This window comes from Sorex fumeus, unplaced genomic scaffold, assembly GCF_029834395.1.
Source record: "Sorex fumeus unplaced genomic scaffold, SorFum_2.1 ptg000063l, whole genome shotgun sequence".
Classification (NCBI taxonomy): domain Eukaryota; kingdom Metazoa; phylum Chordata; class Mammalia; order Eulipotyphla; family Soricidae; genus Sorex; species Sorex fumeus.
The window spans coordinates 58,336,072-58,351,544 of NW_026606120.1; the positions used below are offsets into that span (position 1 = coordinate 58,336,072).

General features: G+C 39.1%; 1 protein-coding gene across 1 annotated transcript in view; it reads right to left on the reverse strand.

Moving 5' to 3' along the window:
• APPBP2 (amyloid beta precursor protein binding protein 2) overlaps window positions 1-15,473 on the reverse strand; it is a 40,862-nt gene that overhangs the window by 7,881 nt on the left and 17,508 nt on the right. Inside the window, exons 5-10 of the mRNA XM_056127765.1 lie at window positions 8,852-9,020; window positions 7,749-7,838; window positions 5,416-5,483; window positions 5,232-5,337; window positions 3,933-4,057; window positions 1,040-1,125 (exon numbers count right to left, since the gene is read on the reverse strand). Of these exons, the coding sequence (XP_055983740.1) occupies window positions 1,040-1,125; window positions 3,933-4,057; window positions 5,232-5,337; window positions 5,416-5,483; window positions 7,749-7,838; window positions 8,852-9,020 (644 nt within the window). The remainder of the gene's footprint in view (window positions 1-1,039; window positions 1,126-3,932; window positions 4,058-5,231; window positions 5,338-5,415; window positions 5,484-7,748; window positions 7,839-8,851; window positions 9,021-15,473) is intronic.

Here is a 15,473-nt window from a genome sequence, read left to right on the forward strand (position 1 = left end):
GTTCATGGCACAATAAGTGATAAAGCAGATTATTTAAAAAAATGTTCAACTTATTATTTGAAGAAAGTCTAAAAAAATATTCACCAAAATGTTGATTCTGGATTGGAGGATTTCAGGTGACTTAATATTTTCTCTTTTCTATCTAACTTTTAATTTTTGACATTAATCATGCATTGAGTAACTTTAAAAAAATGCAAACCTAGAGGAGGAAAAAGCCAGTTCTAGAATTAGGGTAAAATAAATTCAACATGTGTGAAATTAGAATATAGGTGACCCAATCAGGTTGGCAAAATACAAGCCTTCAATGGAAGAGAATTAGTTATGATCAGAAGAAAAATTAAAACAAGAAATGGAAGAAAGTACTATCTGCAAGAGCCTTATAACATTATTTAATTTGTGTTGTGCTGGGATTGAACCCAAGGCCTTATGCATGTAAACCAAGTGCTCTACCGCTGAACTACATTCCCGGCAAGCTCTGACCATTGGGTAACTTGAGATATAGCTCAATTTCAGAATTGTGTACCAGGAAGCTGAAACTATAAGAAAAATCCATCTTTAGTTTGCTATACACGTTACTGTGCAATGATCGTTTGTGTTATTCTTCCATCCTTCCCTCAAATGTGTGTGTAAAAGAAAGGAAAACAAAAGACAGAATTTCTAGTTAACATGAGATGAGATAGAAACAATCTTCTATGAACCATTAGAAATTCTCCCTCCTCTTGCCCCTGGGCTACACCCAGCAGCGCTCAGGGCTTACTCCTGGCTCTGTGTTCAGGTATCACTTCTGGTTGTGCTCAGGGGACCATATGAAGTGCTGGGATCAAACTCAGGTCAGCTGGGTGCAAAGCAAGTGCCCTACCCTCTGTACTAGCTCACCGGCCCCCAAGAGAAATCCTTAAGTAGAACTGCAGGCAAATATTTACAATTATGAATGGGCTATTTTAGTAATCTTGCTACCACCCTTGAGGAAATAAATACCCCTGTTTTATACCATTTATCAACAATTTAAATATATCAGAGACTAGATTGCAAAGGGTACCTTTCACCCTCTTTGAAGAAGCCAAAAGAAGATGATCTTCCGGTAGGATGTGAGTAATGATACCAATAGCTCTTTCTGCATGAAATCTGCAATACAGATAGATATAACCTGGTATTTCTCTACAGTTACAAATAATTTATACATTAAAACCACTACATGAAATTTATGATATTGATATAAATTCTGAAATTATTTACGGTAAAAGATCAGTTTTGCTGATGGAAGAACAGTACAGAGAGTAGGGCATTTATTTGCCTTGGAAGTAGTCAATCTGGGTGCGAATCCTGGTATCCCATACGGTCTCCCAAGCATCACCAGGAGGATTCCTGACTGCAGAGCCAGAAGTAAACCCTGAGCACTGCAGGGTGTGGCCCCCAAACCAAAAACAAATAAAAACATCAGTTTTTGTTTAATTTCCAATCTGTTGTAGACTGAATTTTTTGGTTTTTGTGTCTGGGTCATACTCAACAGTATTCAGGGCTTACTCCTGTCTTTGGGACCACTCCTGGTGGTGCTTAGGAATCAAGCCTGGGATGGCTTCCTGCAAGTAAGCTCCCTACCTGCTGTACCTTCGCTCCAGCTCCTAGACTGAACTTTTAACACCCAACACATTGCAATTTCCCTCAAGATAAAGGGTGAATTGCTATTAAACTCATATGCTACAATTCTCAGCAGCAACCATCCCTTTTTCTTCCAGTTTTTTTTTCTTTGCGACCACACCCAGCAATGTTCAGGGGTTACTCCTGATGCAGCATTCAGTAATTACTCCTGGTGGTGCTTGAGGGACAATATGTGAAACTAGAGATTTAAACCAGGTCAGCTTTGTGCACGGCAAATGCCCTACGTGCTGTACTATTGCTCTGCGCACTTCCCTTGCCTGTCAGTTTTTTCCCATATAGTTATACAGAAGACCAGCAGTTTTCTGAACATGCAAAGCATGCTCTCACCAACAACATTTGTATTTGTTTTTCTGTCTCAGGGAATATTCGTCCCTGAATATCTACATGGCAAACTCCTCACTGAAGTATTTCCAGAGGTAGAGCAATAGTACAAGTGGGTAGGGTGCTTGCTTTGCACATGACCAGTCTAGGTTCCATCCCTGGCAACCCCAGGCACAACCAGGAGTGATCCCAGTGCAGAGACAGGAATAAGCCCAGAGCATCTCTGGATGTGCTTTCCCCCGCCCCCTACCCCACCAAACCCAAACCAATCAATCCAAAACAAAAAGATATAATTCTACCATAAAACTGACCCACTTATTTTTTACTGTATTCAGTGTTAACTTCAGAATGCATTCATCATCTCACAAAGAAATTGTGCCATCACTTTCTATTTTCTATAAGTCTCCCAGTCCTCAGTAATGACCAATTACTGTCTGTCTCTATGGATATGTGTAGTCTGCAAATTTCATATAAATGGAATCATTTACTACACTGGCTTCTTCATCAGCACAGTATTTGTTTGTTTCTGATGGGGGCTGCTACTCCCAGCATTGTCTTCAGGGGACCACTGAACACAATGAGGTGTTGGGGACTGAACCTGGAGCTCCAGCATGAAAAGTATGTGTTCCAGCTCTTGAAGCTATGTCCTGGCATAATGTTTTTAAGGTTCATAAATGCTGTAGCAAATATAAGTTGTGTGTATAAGGTGTATAAGTATACGTGTGAGGAGAATGTACTGGGGCTCTGGATCCCTCAGTAGATTTATTTTTAAATCTTCTTTTCTTGCTTTTAATTTCCTTCCAAAATATCAGTGGTTCTTTTTATTTATCTATATTTTTGTATTACAGCCAGCAAGTTTTCTTCTATAAAGGGTCAGAGTATAAATATTTTAGGTTGTGTATACATTCTCAGTTTCAACTACTCCACTCTGCTCCTGCAGAGAAGTCATAGGCTACAAAGCAAACACTCAACAGAACTTTACTTTGCCTACAGGTCATAGTTCACCAACCTATTTTGCCAACCAATGATATTTAATCATTTAGGCTTACAATTTAAGGGTTCTGTAAGCCTAAATTTAAAAGCTGTATAGCTATAGTTGCAAATTCCCCTGAGAGCTGATCCTGATATAACAAGTTTCCTTGCCATCTCTCACCTGCCAGTAAAGAGATCCCCTCCATCTCTGCCTCATGTGAGGGTTTAACTTTAACTTACAGCTTCCCTGACCAGAAATGCAATGTGCTCTCTGTGTGTGTGTGCGTGCGTGCGTGCGCGCGAGGCTTCTATTATGATGAGGATCTGCAAGGAACTCTATTTGCATTGTTACTGCAATGTCTACCTCTTTTCCACCACTGCACAACATTTATGTAAAAATTCATATGCATCCTTTCGTAATTATTCTCTGCTTTCACAATTATGATTGGAGAAAATGCTTCTTGGGTCCAGAGATAGTACAGTGGTGATGGCACATGCCTGACATAAATCAGACCGAGGTATGATTCCTGGCACCGCATGGTCCCCAAGCACTGCCAGCTTTATCCCCAGAGGACCCCCAAGTAAAACTGAGTATGGAGACAGTCAAGTCTAGCTATGAAATGACAAATTTGAATATTTTATAAATTGGTGTAATTTGGAAGGGGTGGGATGTTAGGGTCACATCTTGTAGTACCCAGGGGCTCAGGGGATATTCCTGATTCTGTGCTAATGAGTGACCACAGGTGCCAGGGATCAAAACAGAATTGCCTGCATGTAAGGCTAGTGCCTTATCTCAATACTCTCTAAAGTTTCTAAACTGGTATGACTTTAAAATAAGTCTCTGCTGACATTTTAGGTATCATGTTAAAGCTCCAGCAAGATAAACTTTAATTCATAAAGTACATTAAACACATTACTAGGAAAAAACAAAATAATTTTAACAACAGCACTTAATCATTAAATACCTATGTGGAACTTACAGTGCATTGTCAAATTTCCCAGAGCTGTACTGATGAACGTAAGAAGAATAAGCCAAGTCTTCATGAGCTGTTGCTACATGGATATTTTTGCCACCAAATACTGACTGCCGAATGTCAAGGGCTGCCTGAAAGAGGCATGAAAAAACTTAAAAATACTATAAATCTTTAGAAGATATCACCCAGTTAAATAGAAGCATCTTAGTAACCATATGTCCTCATCCCATTCATTTTGGAGTAAGAAAAATCTTGCATTAGTCAAACTGAAATAGATAGAGGTGTGATTTTCTGAAGCTTAAACCTGATTTAAAAGGATGTAGCTTAAGAAAAAAACCCAAAATATGCCTGGGGGAACTGCATTCGTATTTTTCTTTCTGTCATTTAGAACTGAACTGTAAAATCAAGAATATCCTGTCCAGACAATGGCTTTTACCTGAAAATGACCAAAGTCTAAAATAACTGTTATTAATCTTCTCTGCTATTATAAAGGAAGTTATAATGATGTGCTGTAGCACTGTAGCACTGCCCTCCCGTTGTTCATCGATTTGCTCGAGCGGGCCCAGTAACGTCTCCAATCGTGAGACTTGTTGTTACTGTATTTAGCATATTGAATACGTCACGGGGAGCTTGCCAGGCTTTACCGTGCAGGAAAGATACTCTCGGTAGCTTGCCGGGCTCTCCGAGAAGGGCAGAAGAATCGAACCCGGATCGGCCGGGTCAGCTGCATGCAAGGCTAATGCCCTACCAAACAAGGCAAACCATCATCTGGGTAAGTGAAAAATGGAAAAACATTCTAAAATATGGGTCTGTAGCTCATTAACTCTTATTGGATGTTCTCTTAGAAGTATGCCACATATGAAGAGGAAACAAACAACAAACAAATACTGTCCTCTTGTTGTTCATCGATTTGCTCAAACAGGCCCAGTAACATCTCCATTTTGAGACTTGTTACTGTTTTTGGCATTGCCACACAGGCAAGATACTCCCAGTAGCTTGCCAGGCTCTCTGAGAGGGGCAGAGGAATCGAACCAGGCTCAGCTGGGCTGGCTGCGTGCAAGGCAAACGCCCTGACGCTGTGCTATTGCTCCAGCCATGAAGAGGAAATGGGAGTTAATTTAGGTTGTAGGGGGAAAAAGCTAACTAGTAAAGGTAAAGGCCCTCCCGTTGATCGTCGATTTGCTCGAGCGGGCCCAGTAACGTCTCCATTGGAGACTTTGTTGTTACTGTGTCTGGCATATGGAATACTCTCGGTAGCTTGCCGGGCTCTCCGAGAGGGGCGGAGGAATCGAACTAGTAACATACCTGATAAATTGCAACAGACTGGCAGATGTTATCTACATTGAGTAAGTAGAACCCATAATCTAGCAGTGTATCTGAGTATTTTGGGTGCTTAGATCCAAAATGATCCCTAAAAAAAGATACAAAGTTATTAGGATATAAAGCAGAAACACAATTTGAAAAAGTATTTTTAATGACAATCACCTACCTTGCCAAATACACAGCATGTTTAATTAATTGTTCTGCCTTCTTAAATTCACGTTTTACAACACAAGCCTAAAGATAAAGTAAAAAACCGTTATAAATTCTCAACTACTGTGCAAATGAATACTTATGTATTTACTACTATATATTTATGTATGTAAAAAAAAAGCACGTCATCAACATAAATAGTGTGTGCTGTATTCTAGGTAAACTGCTAATATATTTGTACATATCTGGTAAGTTTAAATTTTTGACAATTATGCCCAATTCCAAGCATAAAATAAGTTATCTCACAAACAAAGTATACTCCAATCCAATCTTTTTTTTTTTTTTTTTTTGCCTTCTGGGTCACACCTAGCCATGCACAGAGGTTACTCCTGGCTCATGCACTCAGGAATTACTCCTGGCAGTACTCAAGGGACCATATGGGATGCTGGGAATCAAACCCTGGTCGGCTGCGTGCAAGGCAAATGCCCTACCCACTGTGCTATCACTCCAGCCCCTCCAATCCATTTTATGATTAAAATAAGACCATGGGGGCTACTGCAACAGCACAGTAGGTGGAGTGCTTGCCTTGCATGTGGCCAACACAAGTTCAATCCCTCGAAGCCCACATAGTCCCGAGCACCACCTGGAGTAAGACCAAAGCACAGAGCCAGAAATAAGCCCCACAAACACCACTGAATAAGGTCCAAAATCCAGATAAATAATATGAAACCACAGAGAGAGAGCGAGCTCAACACAATACTTTATATTTGTTTTTTGGGGATGCACCTGGTAGTGCCCAGGTCTGCCTGGTTGGGGTGCTTTGCCACAATGCAGTGCCAGGGAATAAATCTGAGCTCCTGCACACTAACATACGCTCAGTTCTCTCAATTATCTTCCTGTCCTCAACAGATTATTATTATTTTTAATTTTAACAGATTTTTAAGATACTTCAGGTATAGAGTGACATTATTACCTTGTATTTTTATAGGTTAACTTCTAAATGTATAGACTTCTAATTTTTTCCAAAATCTTTATTTTGATTCAGATAATCAATAGGCCAGTAAATAATAAACCATAAATACTGCATCTAGAAATGTAACTATTGTACATGTATTAAGTTTTCTTTTTTGGGGAAAGGGCACAACTATTGGTGCTTGGGGACCATGTATTGTAAGGTTCAACCTGATCCTACATGCAAAGCATGTGTTCTAGCACTCCGAGCCATCTCCCTAGAACATGGCTGACTTTATGTAAGTATACAGTAAATGTTTCAATTTAAAATATTAATATTCTCTTCTAGGTCTAGAAATAAGCTGAACATTAACCCTATTTGCTTGTTCTAAACGACTAATACAAATAAATCTCACAGAATCTTAATTTTGGGTTATGGGGGGAGGGGAGAGTTGAGGGGTTTGGGTGATATCCAGCAATACTCAGGGACCATTCCTGTACCTAGTGATTTTCAGGGGCTCTGTGCTCAGGAGTGAACCCAGCAGTTGGAAAGTCATTTGTAGCTCTAGGATCAAACCTGGGTCAGCTGCATGCAAAGCTTAATTAAGTGCTTTCCTTCTGTATTCTCCAGCCCTCTTCAATTTCTTCTAATGGAAATTCCTGTAAACTATCCAGTCAAAGTGGAATATTCAAAACTGGAAAACCTCTGGGTTGATATTTGAAAAATACATTAATATTTTAAAGTCCCAGCGTGAAGAAAGATTTAAAAAATACTGAATGGTATCAAAGAATTACCACATTTATGTCTAGACTAAGAAAAAACCAGAGGGAAAAAATAAATATTGCCCAGTGGGTCAATTACAGAAAGCTCTCAATCTCTAAGACTGTAAAGTAAGTAAAGGCCCTCCCGTTGATCATCGATTTGCTCGAGCGGGCCCAGTAACGTCTCCATTGGAGACTTTGTTGTTACTGTGTCTGGCATATCGAATACTCTCGGTAGCTTGCCGGGCTCTCCGAGAGGGGCGGAGGAATCGAACTCGGGTCGGCCATGTTGGCCGCTTGTAAGGCGAACGCCCTACCGCTGTAGATTTCTACCTTTCTTCCTCACCCTCCATTCCCTCTCCCTCCATGAAAGGAATAGACCCTAGGCTCTCACACTTGCAATGCAAATGCTCTATCACTCAGCTACATCCCCAGTACTAGGCTTTCTAGTAAGAGACAACAACTCGGGCAAAAAGAATTCAAGTTAAATGTAAAGGTGTAAGAAAAACATAAATTCAAGTCAGGAGAGCACCAACATGCTATTTCAACTATACTTCAGTGAACCAAATGATCGAAATAATTTTTGGTTTGGTTTTGATTGGGGGCCACATCTGGTAAAAATTTTAACAAGTTTACCTTAGAAGCTTGTCTTAAAACATCCACCACAACTTTAACTGGTAAACCTGCTGTTATTTCTTTCATTGCTTCAATGCACCATTTATATGCCTAAATAAAAAAAAAAAGGTTAAAGAACAACTATTAGACAAGAAACAACTGCGAATTTTTTCTATAAGATTTCAGGTACTGCGTATGAAAATCTGTAGCACTGTAGCACTGTACTCCCGTTCTTCATCGATTTGCTCAAGCAGGCACCGGTAACATCTCCATTGTGAGACTTATTGTTACTGTTTTTGGCATATCGAATACGCTACGGGGAGCTTGCCAGGCTCTGCTGTGCGGGCAGGATACTCTTGGTAGCTTGCCGGGCTCTCCGAGAGGAACAGAGGAAATCGAACCATGTGCAAGGCAAACACCCTACCCACTGTGATATCGCTCCAGCCCCACCCTCAAACTATTTTAAGGAGAAATACGTGGTCAAAGTAAAATATAAGAATAACACGGTCACAAGTTTCTTATACTTCTATTTTTTAAAAAGCAATAGCACAATGGGTAGGGCATTTGCCTTGCATGTGGCCGACCTGGGTTCGATTCCCAGCATGCCAGATGGTCCCCCGAGCACCACCAGAAATAATTTCTAGGTGCAGAGTCAGGAATAACCCTTGAGTATCACCGGGAGTGTCCCCCCCAAAAAAAAGCCCTGGATTGGAGGCTGGAGAGACTGACAGTACAGCACATAAGGGTTTACACCTTGCATTACAGAACAAGATGTGCTCCCAAAACAAACAAAAAGGGACAAAATTGTAAATATTTTTGCATTATGAATGTATAAGGCTTTTTAAGCAAACCTAATGAGATTAAGAAAAATAAAGATGGAGGAGACAGGAGGGCAACTAGTGAAATTGGTGGTGGCAAATGTACATTGGTGAAGGGATGGGTGTTGGAACATTGTATGACTGAAATCCAACTGTGAGCAACTTTATAACTGTGTAGCTCACACTGATTCAGTTAAAAGCAAATTTTTTTAAAAAGAAAATTTTAAATAGAAAATTAAGATTATTTGTCCCACTTCACAGGTACTTAACAATCACAACACAATAAAATGAACTTGCAACACTCACCTCATCATAGTGACTTTTTGCAAACAGAAGTGCACAGAGTTCTCCATAGAGTGCAGCTTTGTTTGCTTGCTGACCATGTTCTGAGAGTTTGTCCATGTATGTCTGAGCTAACTTAAATGTTTCTTCACCCAAATGGTACTTGCAATTTCCATTTCGTACATGAAGCAACCTGTGGAAGTGCAAGCAAACATTGTTGGTATTTCCAGTATGGTAGAACTGATAAGCTCTTAAATACTACTATATAGCAACAGAAAGATCTAAGAAATGTGGTGGCACTGGAAAACAAATGTTTGGCCTCAAACAGAACTAAGTAACAAGCATAAAGATATATGCTCTCCCCAGAGGCTACACAACACTCATCTTTTCTAAATATTTTATATTTTTTACACCCAGTTTTAGGCTATAAAAAATGTATTTTATTACAATAATAGTCTCATTATAAAAATGTGAGAATGAAGAAAAATCAACCCATTATAAAGTTTCTATTGATTTTTCTTGTGTATTTGTAGGTATTAGTTACCACTCCTACTTCATAAGCTTTTTTTTTTTGCCAATCTTTCTGTAGTGTAAACAGTGGTATTGTCAGCTGTTTCTTTTACAACTTTGTTCTGGAGATGAAGGGCCAAGATAGATGATATGTGTGTATTTTCTCCTGCAACCACAGTAATTCTACACCAAAACTTGGAATAATCTACTCAGAAACGGGGTGGGAAGAGACCTCAAAGGTCTAGTGTACATGCTTTGCATATGGAATTCCTGATGCTTTGACCATGAGCACTGCATAATCCCCTGAGCACTGTACCAAGTTCAAAATTAATAAAATAACCTAAACAGAAAGCAGCCTGATTGTCAAAGCTTTCACAACCAGGGATAAAAGAAGGCATCCAGATGGATGGTAGACAGATGACCTCACCAAGAAAGAAAACTCACCCACCTCAAGTAGCAAACTGCAACCAAGAAGAGATTTCTAAGATTTTTTTACAACAGATATCCTTCCCTACCATCAAAAAACACAGGATTGTGCCAAAGCTGGTCTGGACCAGCTAGTAGATTAGAAACTTGATGAGATAGTTGCTCAACACAATCATTAAAACCAGGTGATAGTAATAATTCACAATGTTCTAATTATTTCAGCATATTTTGCTCTTTATGATTTGTGGATCTATGTGTGAAATTATACAATGATAAAGAGGGTTATACCGCTTCCTCCCTGACTCTAATTCATGTCTGTAGGTAGAAATCTGATACAGTGGAAGCAGTTATACCATGGTAATCATCAAATTCTACAAATCAAAGTTGAATATTATTTTATTAATAGGTATAGGGACATCATGGAAACTATATTATCATGCAGATCACTCTTAAAGGTGCGTAGCAGGGTTAGGTATGTAGCTCTGAGGTTAAAACATAAGCCTTGCATGTTTGGCTATGTTTGATCCCTGACACACCCCCCCACTCTTCCCCCAAACATTGTGTTTTGTTTAAAGATGCTACAGTAATATAATAATCTGAGGATATATTAAATATAAAAAAAAATGGTATTTGCCCAAAAGTGCTTATGACACCGATGAGTAATATTTTAAAATGTCTTTGTTGTCACACTTTTTTCTTAATAATTAATAATCAACCTACACTCATGCCAGAACTACATCCGTTCATCAACTGTAACTACCACTGCTTCAGAAAAGGGCTTGGAAAAAAGTCAATGAAACTTTTCTGTGAAAATCAATGCCTATGTGGAATTGAAAATTAAGAATGTTACATATTTCAAAAAAAAAAGGAACGTTACATATTTCAACACAAAAGAAAAGGGATGAGTTCGTTACAGAAGTAGACAGTACAGCCATGCTCTTATTATGCTTATTAGCAATATACAAGATGGGTAAACATGTTTTAGATCAGACTAAGTGTAGATATTCCCAAAATGCACACATGTATAGAACAAATGTTAGGACTGGCAATATTTTTTTTAGAGATTAAAATGCTGATTGAGAACATTTATGCCTATGCATTATGCCAACATGTTTTTTGTCCACAATAATTTATTACATTTAATATTCAAACACCAATCCCACCACAATGACATCTTCCCAGCATTTATTTCGAATTTTCGCATGAGTACTTAAGCTTGCCTCACAAGAAGGTCCTAAATCATTCATTTTGTATTGCTTGCTATAAATAACCCGCTAAAAATGGTCCAAAGAAGTTTCCTTAGAAGAAAGTGTGTGAAATACAAGTGGTACTACATGGAAAGTATCATGCTAAGCGAAATGAGTCAGAAAGAGAGGAACAAACATAGAAAGATTGCATTCATCTGGGGAACATAAAGTAACAAAATAGGAGACTAACACCCAAGAATAGTCGAGGTAAGTACCAAGAGGTTTACTCCATGGCTTGGAGGCCAGCCGCACATTCTAAGGGTAAAGGCAGCTCAGATAGAGAAGGGAGCACCCAAATGAACTGTGTTGGGAAGATCCGCCCAGGATGGGAGATGCATGCTGAAAGTAGACTATAGACCGAACATGACTACCACTCAATACCTCTTTTGCAAACCACAGCACCCAAAAGGAGAGAGAGAACAAAAGGGAATGCCCTGCCACAGAGGCAGGGTGGGATGGGGGGGTTGGGGCGGGGTGGAAGGGATACTGGGATTAGTGGTAGTGGAGAATGGGCACTGATGGAGGGATGGGTACTTGATCATTATATAACTGAAACCCAAACATAAAAATTTGTAAGTCTACAACTGTACCTCATGATGTTTCACTAATAAAAATTAAAAAAAGAAAAGAAAAGAAAAGAAAAAGAAAAAGAAGAAAGTGTGTGAAGATTGTTGTATCTCACCCACGAGCCAATAAGCCCTTGTATAAGCAATTACGAACACCAAAATAATTTTCGGAAAATGCTGACCTCAGAGGACATCAGGTATGAAAGACATTAAAATAAAACCAAACAGTGAAGTAATGGAAGCACTCTTCAAGAACACAAAGTAAATCCAAGACATTAAACTGACATATTGATGCCAGTGCAAGTCACTGGTGACTCGCACCTGAATGTGGCTTAACTAACACAAAGTGCAGTGAAGTCACTGTTAATGAATTTATGTATTTAAACACTTTTAGTCATAGACTTAAGTTTTGGACCATCTCTTTGGTATGAAGAGCCAGTTCAGACAGTGCTAGGGATGAAACATGTGCTTTCTACATGCAAACCAGGCACTTTAACCCTTTGAGTTATCATTTTCCTGGTTTCCGAGACAAAGATTTTTAAAAATGTATTAAAAAATAAATATATTTAGAAAAATACAGGATTCCAGAGATGGCTCAGAGGTAGCATGCTACCTATCATGCATAAGGTCAAGAGCTCAATTACCAGCAGTGCCCGATATGCGAAGTGCTATCTCTGTAGCACTGCCATTTATGATCTCCTGGCACCACAAAAAAGGGGTGCAATCTCCAACATTCTGCCAGAAAGCACATTCTAATTGTGTGAGCTTCACAACCAGGTGTGAAAGTAATAAAGCATATGACCCTCTGTCATCATAACAGCTACAAAAGTAGGAATGGGATAGAGTTCAGTGGCAGAGACATTGAAAGGCCCTGTGCTTGAGCCCCAAGTCCAAAAAAAGGGGGGGAAGGGGTTTGAAGAGGGAAAAAAAATAGAAAAATTACATATTTGGTACACGAATAACATTACAAGCTGTGCAAGTGGCCAACCCAGGTTTGATCCCCAGTATCCATATGGTCCCCTGAGCCAGGAGTAAATTCCTGAGAGTATAGGCAGAAGTAAACCCTGAGCACAGTCAGGTGTGACAGAAAAACCAAAAAAGAAAAAAAGAAGTTGAGAGATTCAGTTAACCTACAACAGGATAATCCTTTTTCTAGATACAAGGGATATAGTGGTAAAGAAAGAATTCATGACCAATCCCCAAAGACTGCCAAGAGTAATCCCTGAGTGATCCCAAGAGTGACTATACTTAAGGCCAGAAGTAAGCCTTAAGTATAGTCAAGAGTGACCCAAAACCCTTCCCCCCCAAAAAATAAATAATTTGCCGATCTGTTCAATTTGGTAGCTATGAGACAAATATCTACTCAGTATCTGGAATATGCCTTAGTGACTGAAGACTGGTATTTAGATTCTTTACCTTGTCATGTGCGTGGCAAAAGCCCTGTTACACTACCTCTCTAGCCCTGGCTTTAATCTTTCCATATTATTCTTTATAATGCTGTTTTCATTTTATTATTTTTACTGCCAGAATCACTGTGATTTACAATACTGTTAATGGCAGGGCTTCGTGCATACAATGTTCAAGTACCACACCTTCCACCAGTGTTCACTTGTCTTCACCACTGATTCAGCTGAGCACCACCAGGTGTGGCCCAACTACCCCTCCTCCTACCAAAAAGAGAGGAAAAAGTACAGCAGCCTCAGCTGGTAGAGTATTCCATGCTCCTCTCTCCCTGCCTGTAACATGTGCAAAAATGACAAACTGGGAAGGGGCGCGTGAGTCAACAGTACAGTGGGTAGGAAGTCTGTCTTGTACCTGGTAGACCTTGAGTTCAATCCCTGGCACCCCATATGGTCCCTCAATCCCTCCAGAAGGTACTCCTGAATGCAGAGCCAAGAGTAAACTTTGAGCGCTGCCATGTGTGGCCTCCAAAACCAAAAAGAGTGATTGAAAGAAAAGAATGTGTATTCTCATGAGAAAAAAAGAGGTCTTTTTAACACAAAACAAAATATTGGTATCTAAAAATCAGAAGAAATGTCAGCTATCTAAGAGAAATAAATCATTTGATTCAACAAATAAAAAGCAAGTAGGGTCTGGCAAAAATAATATAAGAGTTATCATCACCAACCGTGGTTCATATCCCTGGCACCACCTATGAGATCCCCTGGGAACAATCAGGAGTCACTCTTGAATACAGAACCAAGACTATCCCCAAAATAAAAATTACGTGCATATACAGAAAAAAATCATTTATATTTTGTTCAAAAGGTGGTTATAAAGAGTATACTATAATGCAACCATTCAAAATGACTTTTCTAACCTGTTTGTATACGTAACAACATTTAAATAAATTCACAAGCACCATGAAAAGGTTCAGTTTCCATATTTTCACAAAAAGTGTAAGGCAGAAGAGGGGTTTACAGATGACAAAAATTTATTTTTCTAAGTGCTATAAATTAGAGGCCCAAATAATAATCCCTTTATAGTTTCTGCATATAAGTATTTGAATAGATGATCACATTCTATCATTTATAATTCTGAAATATCTGTGTAATAAAATCAGGCTTCTAAAGTATCTGCATTACAAAGTAAGTTTCAGGACTCAAAAACCAATGCAGGTAAACCCAGTAACGACAACCTCAAAAGACAGAAATCCAAGTGGTTTAAAAATTATCCAAGGGGTTTTACTCAATTTTAGCTTAAATCAACAATAGCATTATTTTTAAAAAATTGAATCACTGGGGGCTGGAGCAATATCACAGTGGGTAGGGTGTGTCTGCCTTGCACGTTGCCAACCAGGGTTCCATTCCCAGCATCCCATATGGTCCCCTGAGCACCGCCAGGAATAATTCCTGAGTCCACTGAGTCCAGAGCCTGGGTATGACCCAAAAAAAGCAAAAAAAAAAAAAAAAAAAAAAAAAAGAATCACCATAAGTTACAAAAGTACAAAGACACTCATGACTGAGTTTCAGGTGTACAATGTTTCAACACCAAATTCTCTAGTGTCCTACCCTTCAGTTCTGCTGTTTCTATTGCCTTTGGGCATTTAAACAACGGGTTGTTTGGGGTTTTAAAAATTATTCTTTCCCAAGTTTGCCTCATGCAAGGAAAATGCCTTACCTGCTGTCCTGCCTCTTCAGCCCTCAACACTGGTTCAAAACAGAAAAATTAGATTCTGGTTCTAAAAGGGTTTAATCTTGTTAACTCATCTCTAAGATACCAAAGTAAGGGGTCAGAGAGATAGTATGATCAGGCTTCAATCCCTGGCACCCCATGCGGTCCTAAGCCCACCAAGAATAATTCTTGAGCATAGTTGGGTATGACCCATAAACAAAAACGATATCAAGGAAAGATATGCCTTTCTTTTACTGAGAAACTTTGTACTGCATAAAGAAGACTAAAATCAGTAAAATGATCAGATTTTAATTCACAACAAGGAATGATTTAAAAAAAGAGAACGATTGCTCAAGAGAGCACATGCTTTGCATATGGGTTTAATTCTGGGCACCACATGCTCCCTACCCCCAACACTATCAGGAATGACCTTACTCTATAACCCCCAAAAGAGACGCCAAAAGCAAAAGCTCTTATTGCAAGAACTGCTGTACATACAACCGTTGTACATACTGTAAAAATTACTTGAGCTAAGTCAAAGAACATTATTAGGAGAGACAAGATGCTCCAATAAAAAGGACAGAACCTCGTACAGACAACAGCGTGGATGCCAAATTAACTGAGGGAAACAAAGTTCTGTATGAAAATAGCAAGACAAAATGTACGTATACAAATAACAAAAACAGTAAAAGCAAACAGTTACTTCTATATCTGTTTACCCTTCCTTACAGTACACGTATTTAAAAAATACTTTTGTTAAAGAGAACTTTTTTTTGAGCAGGG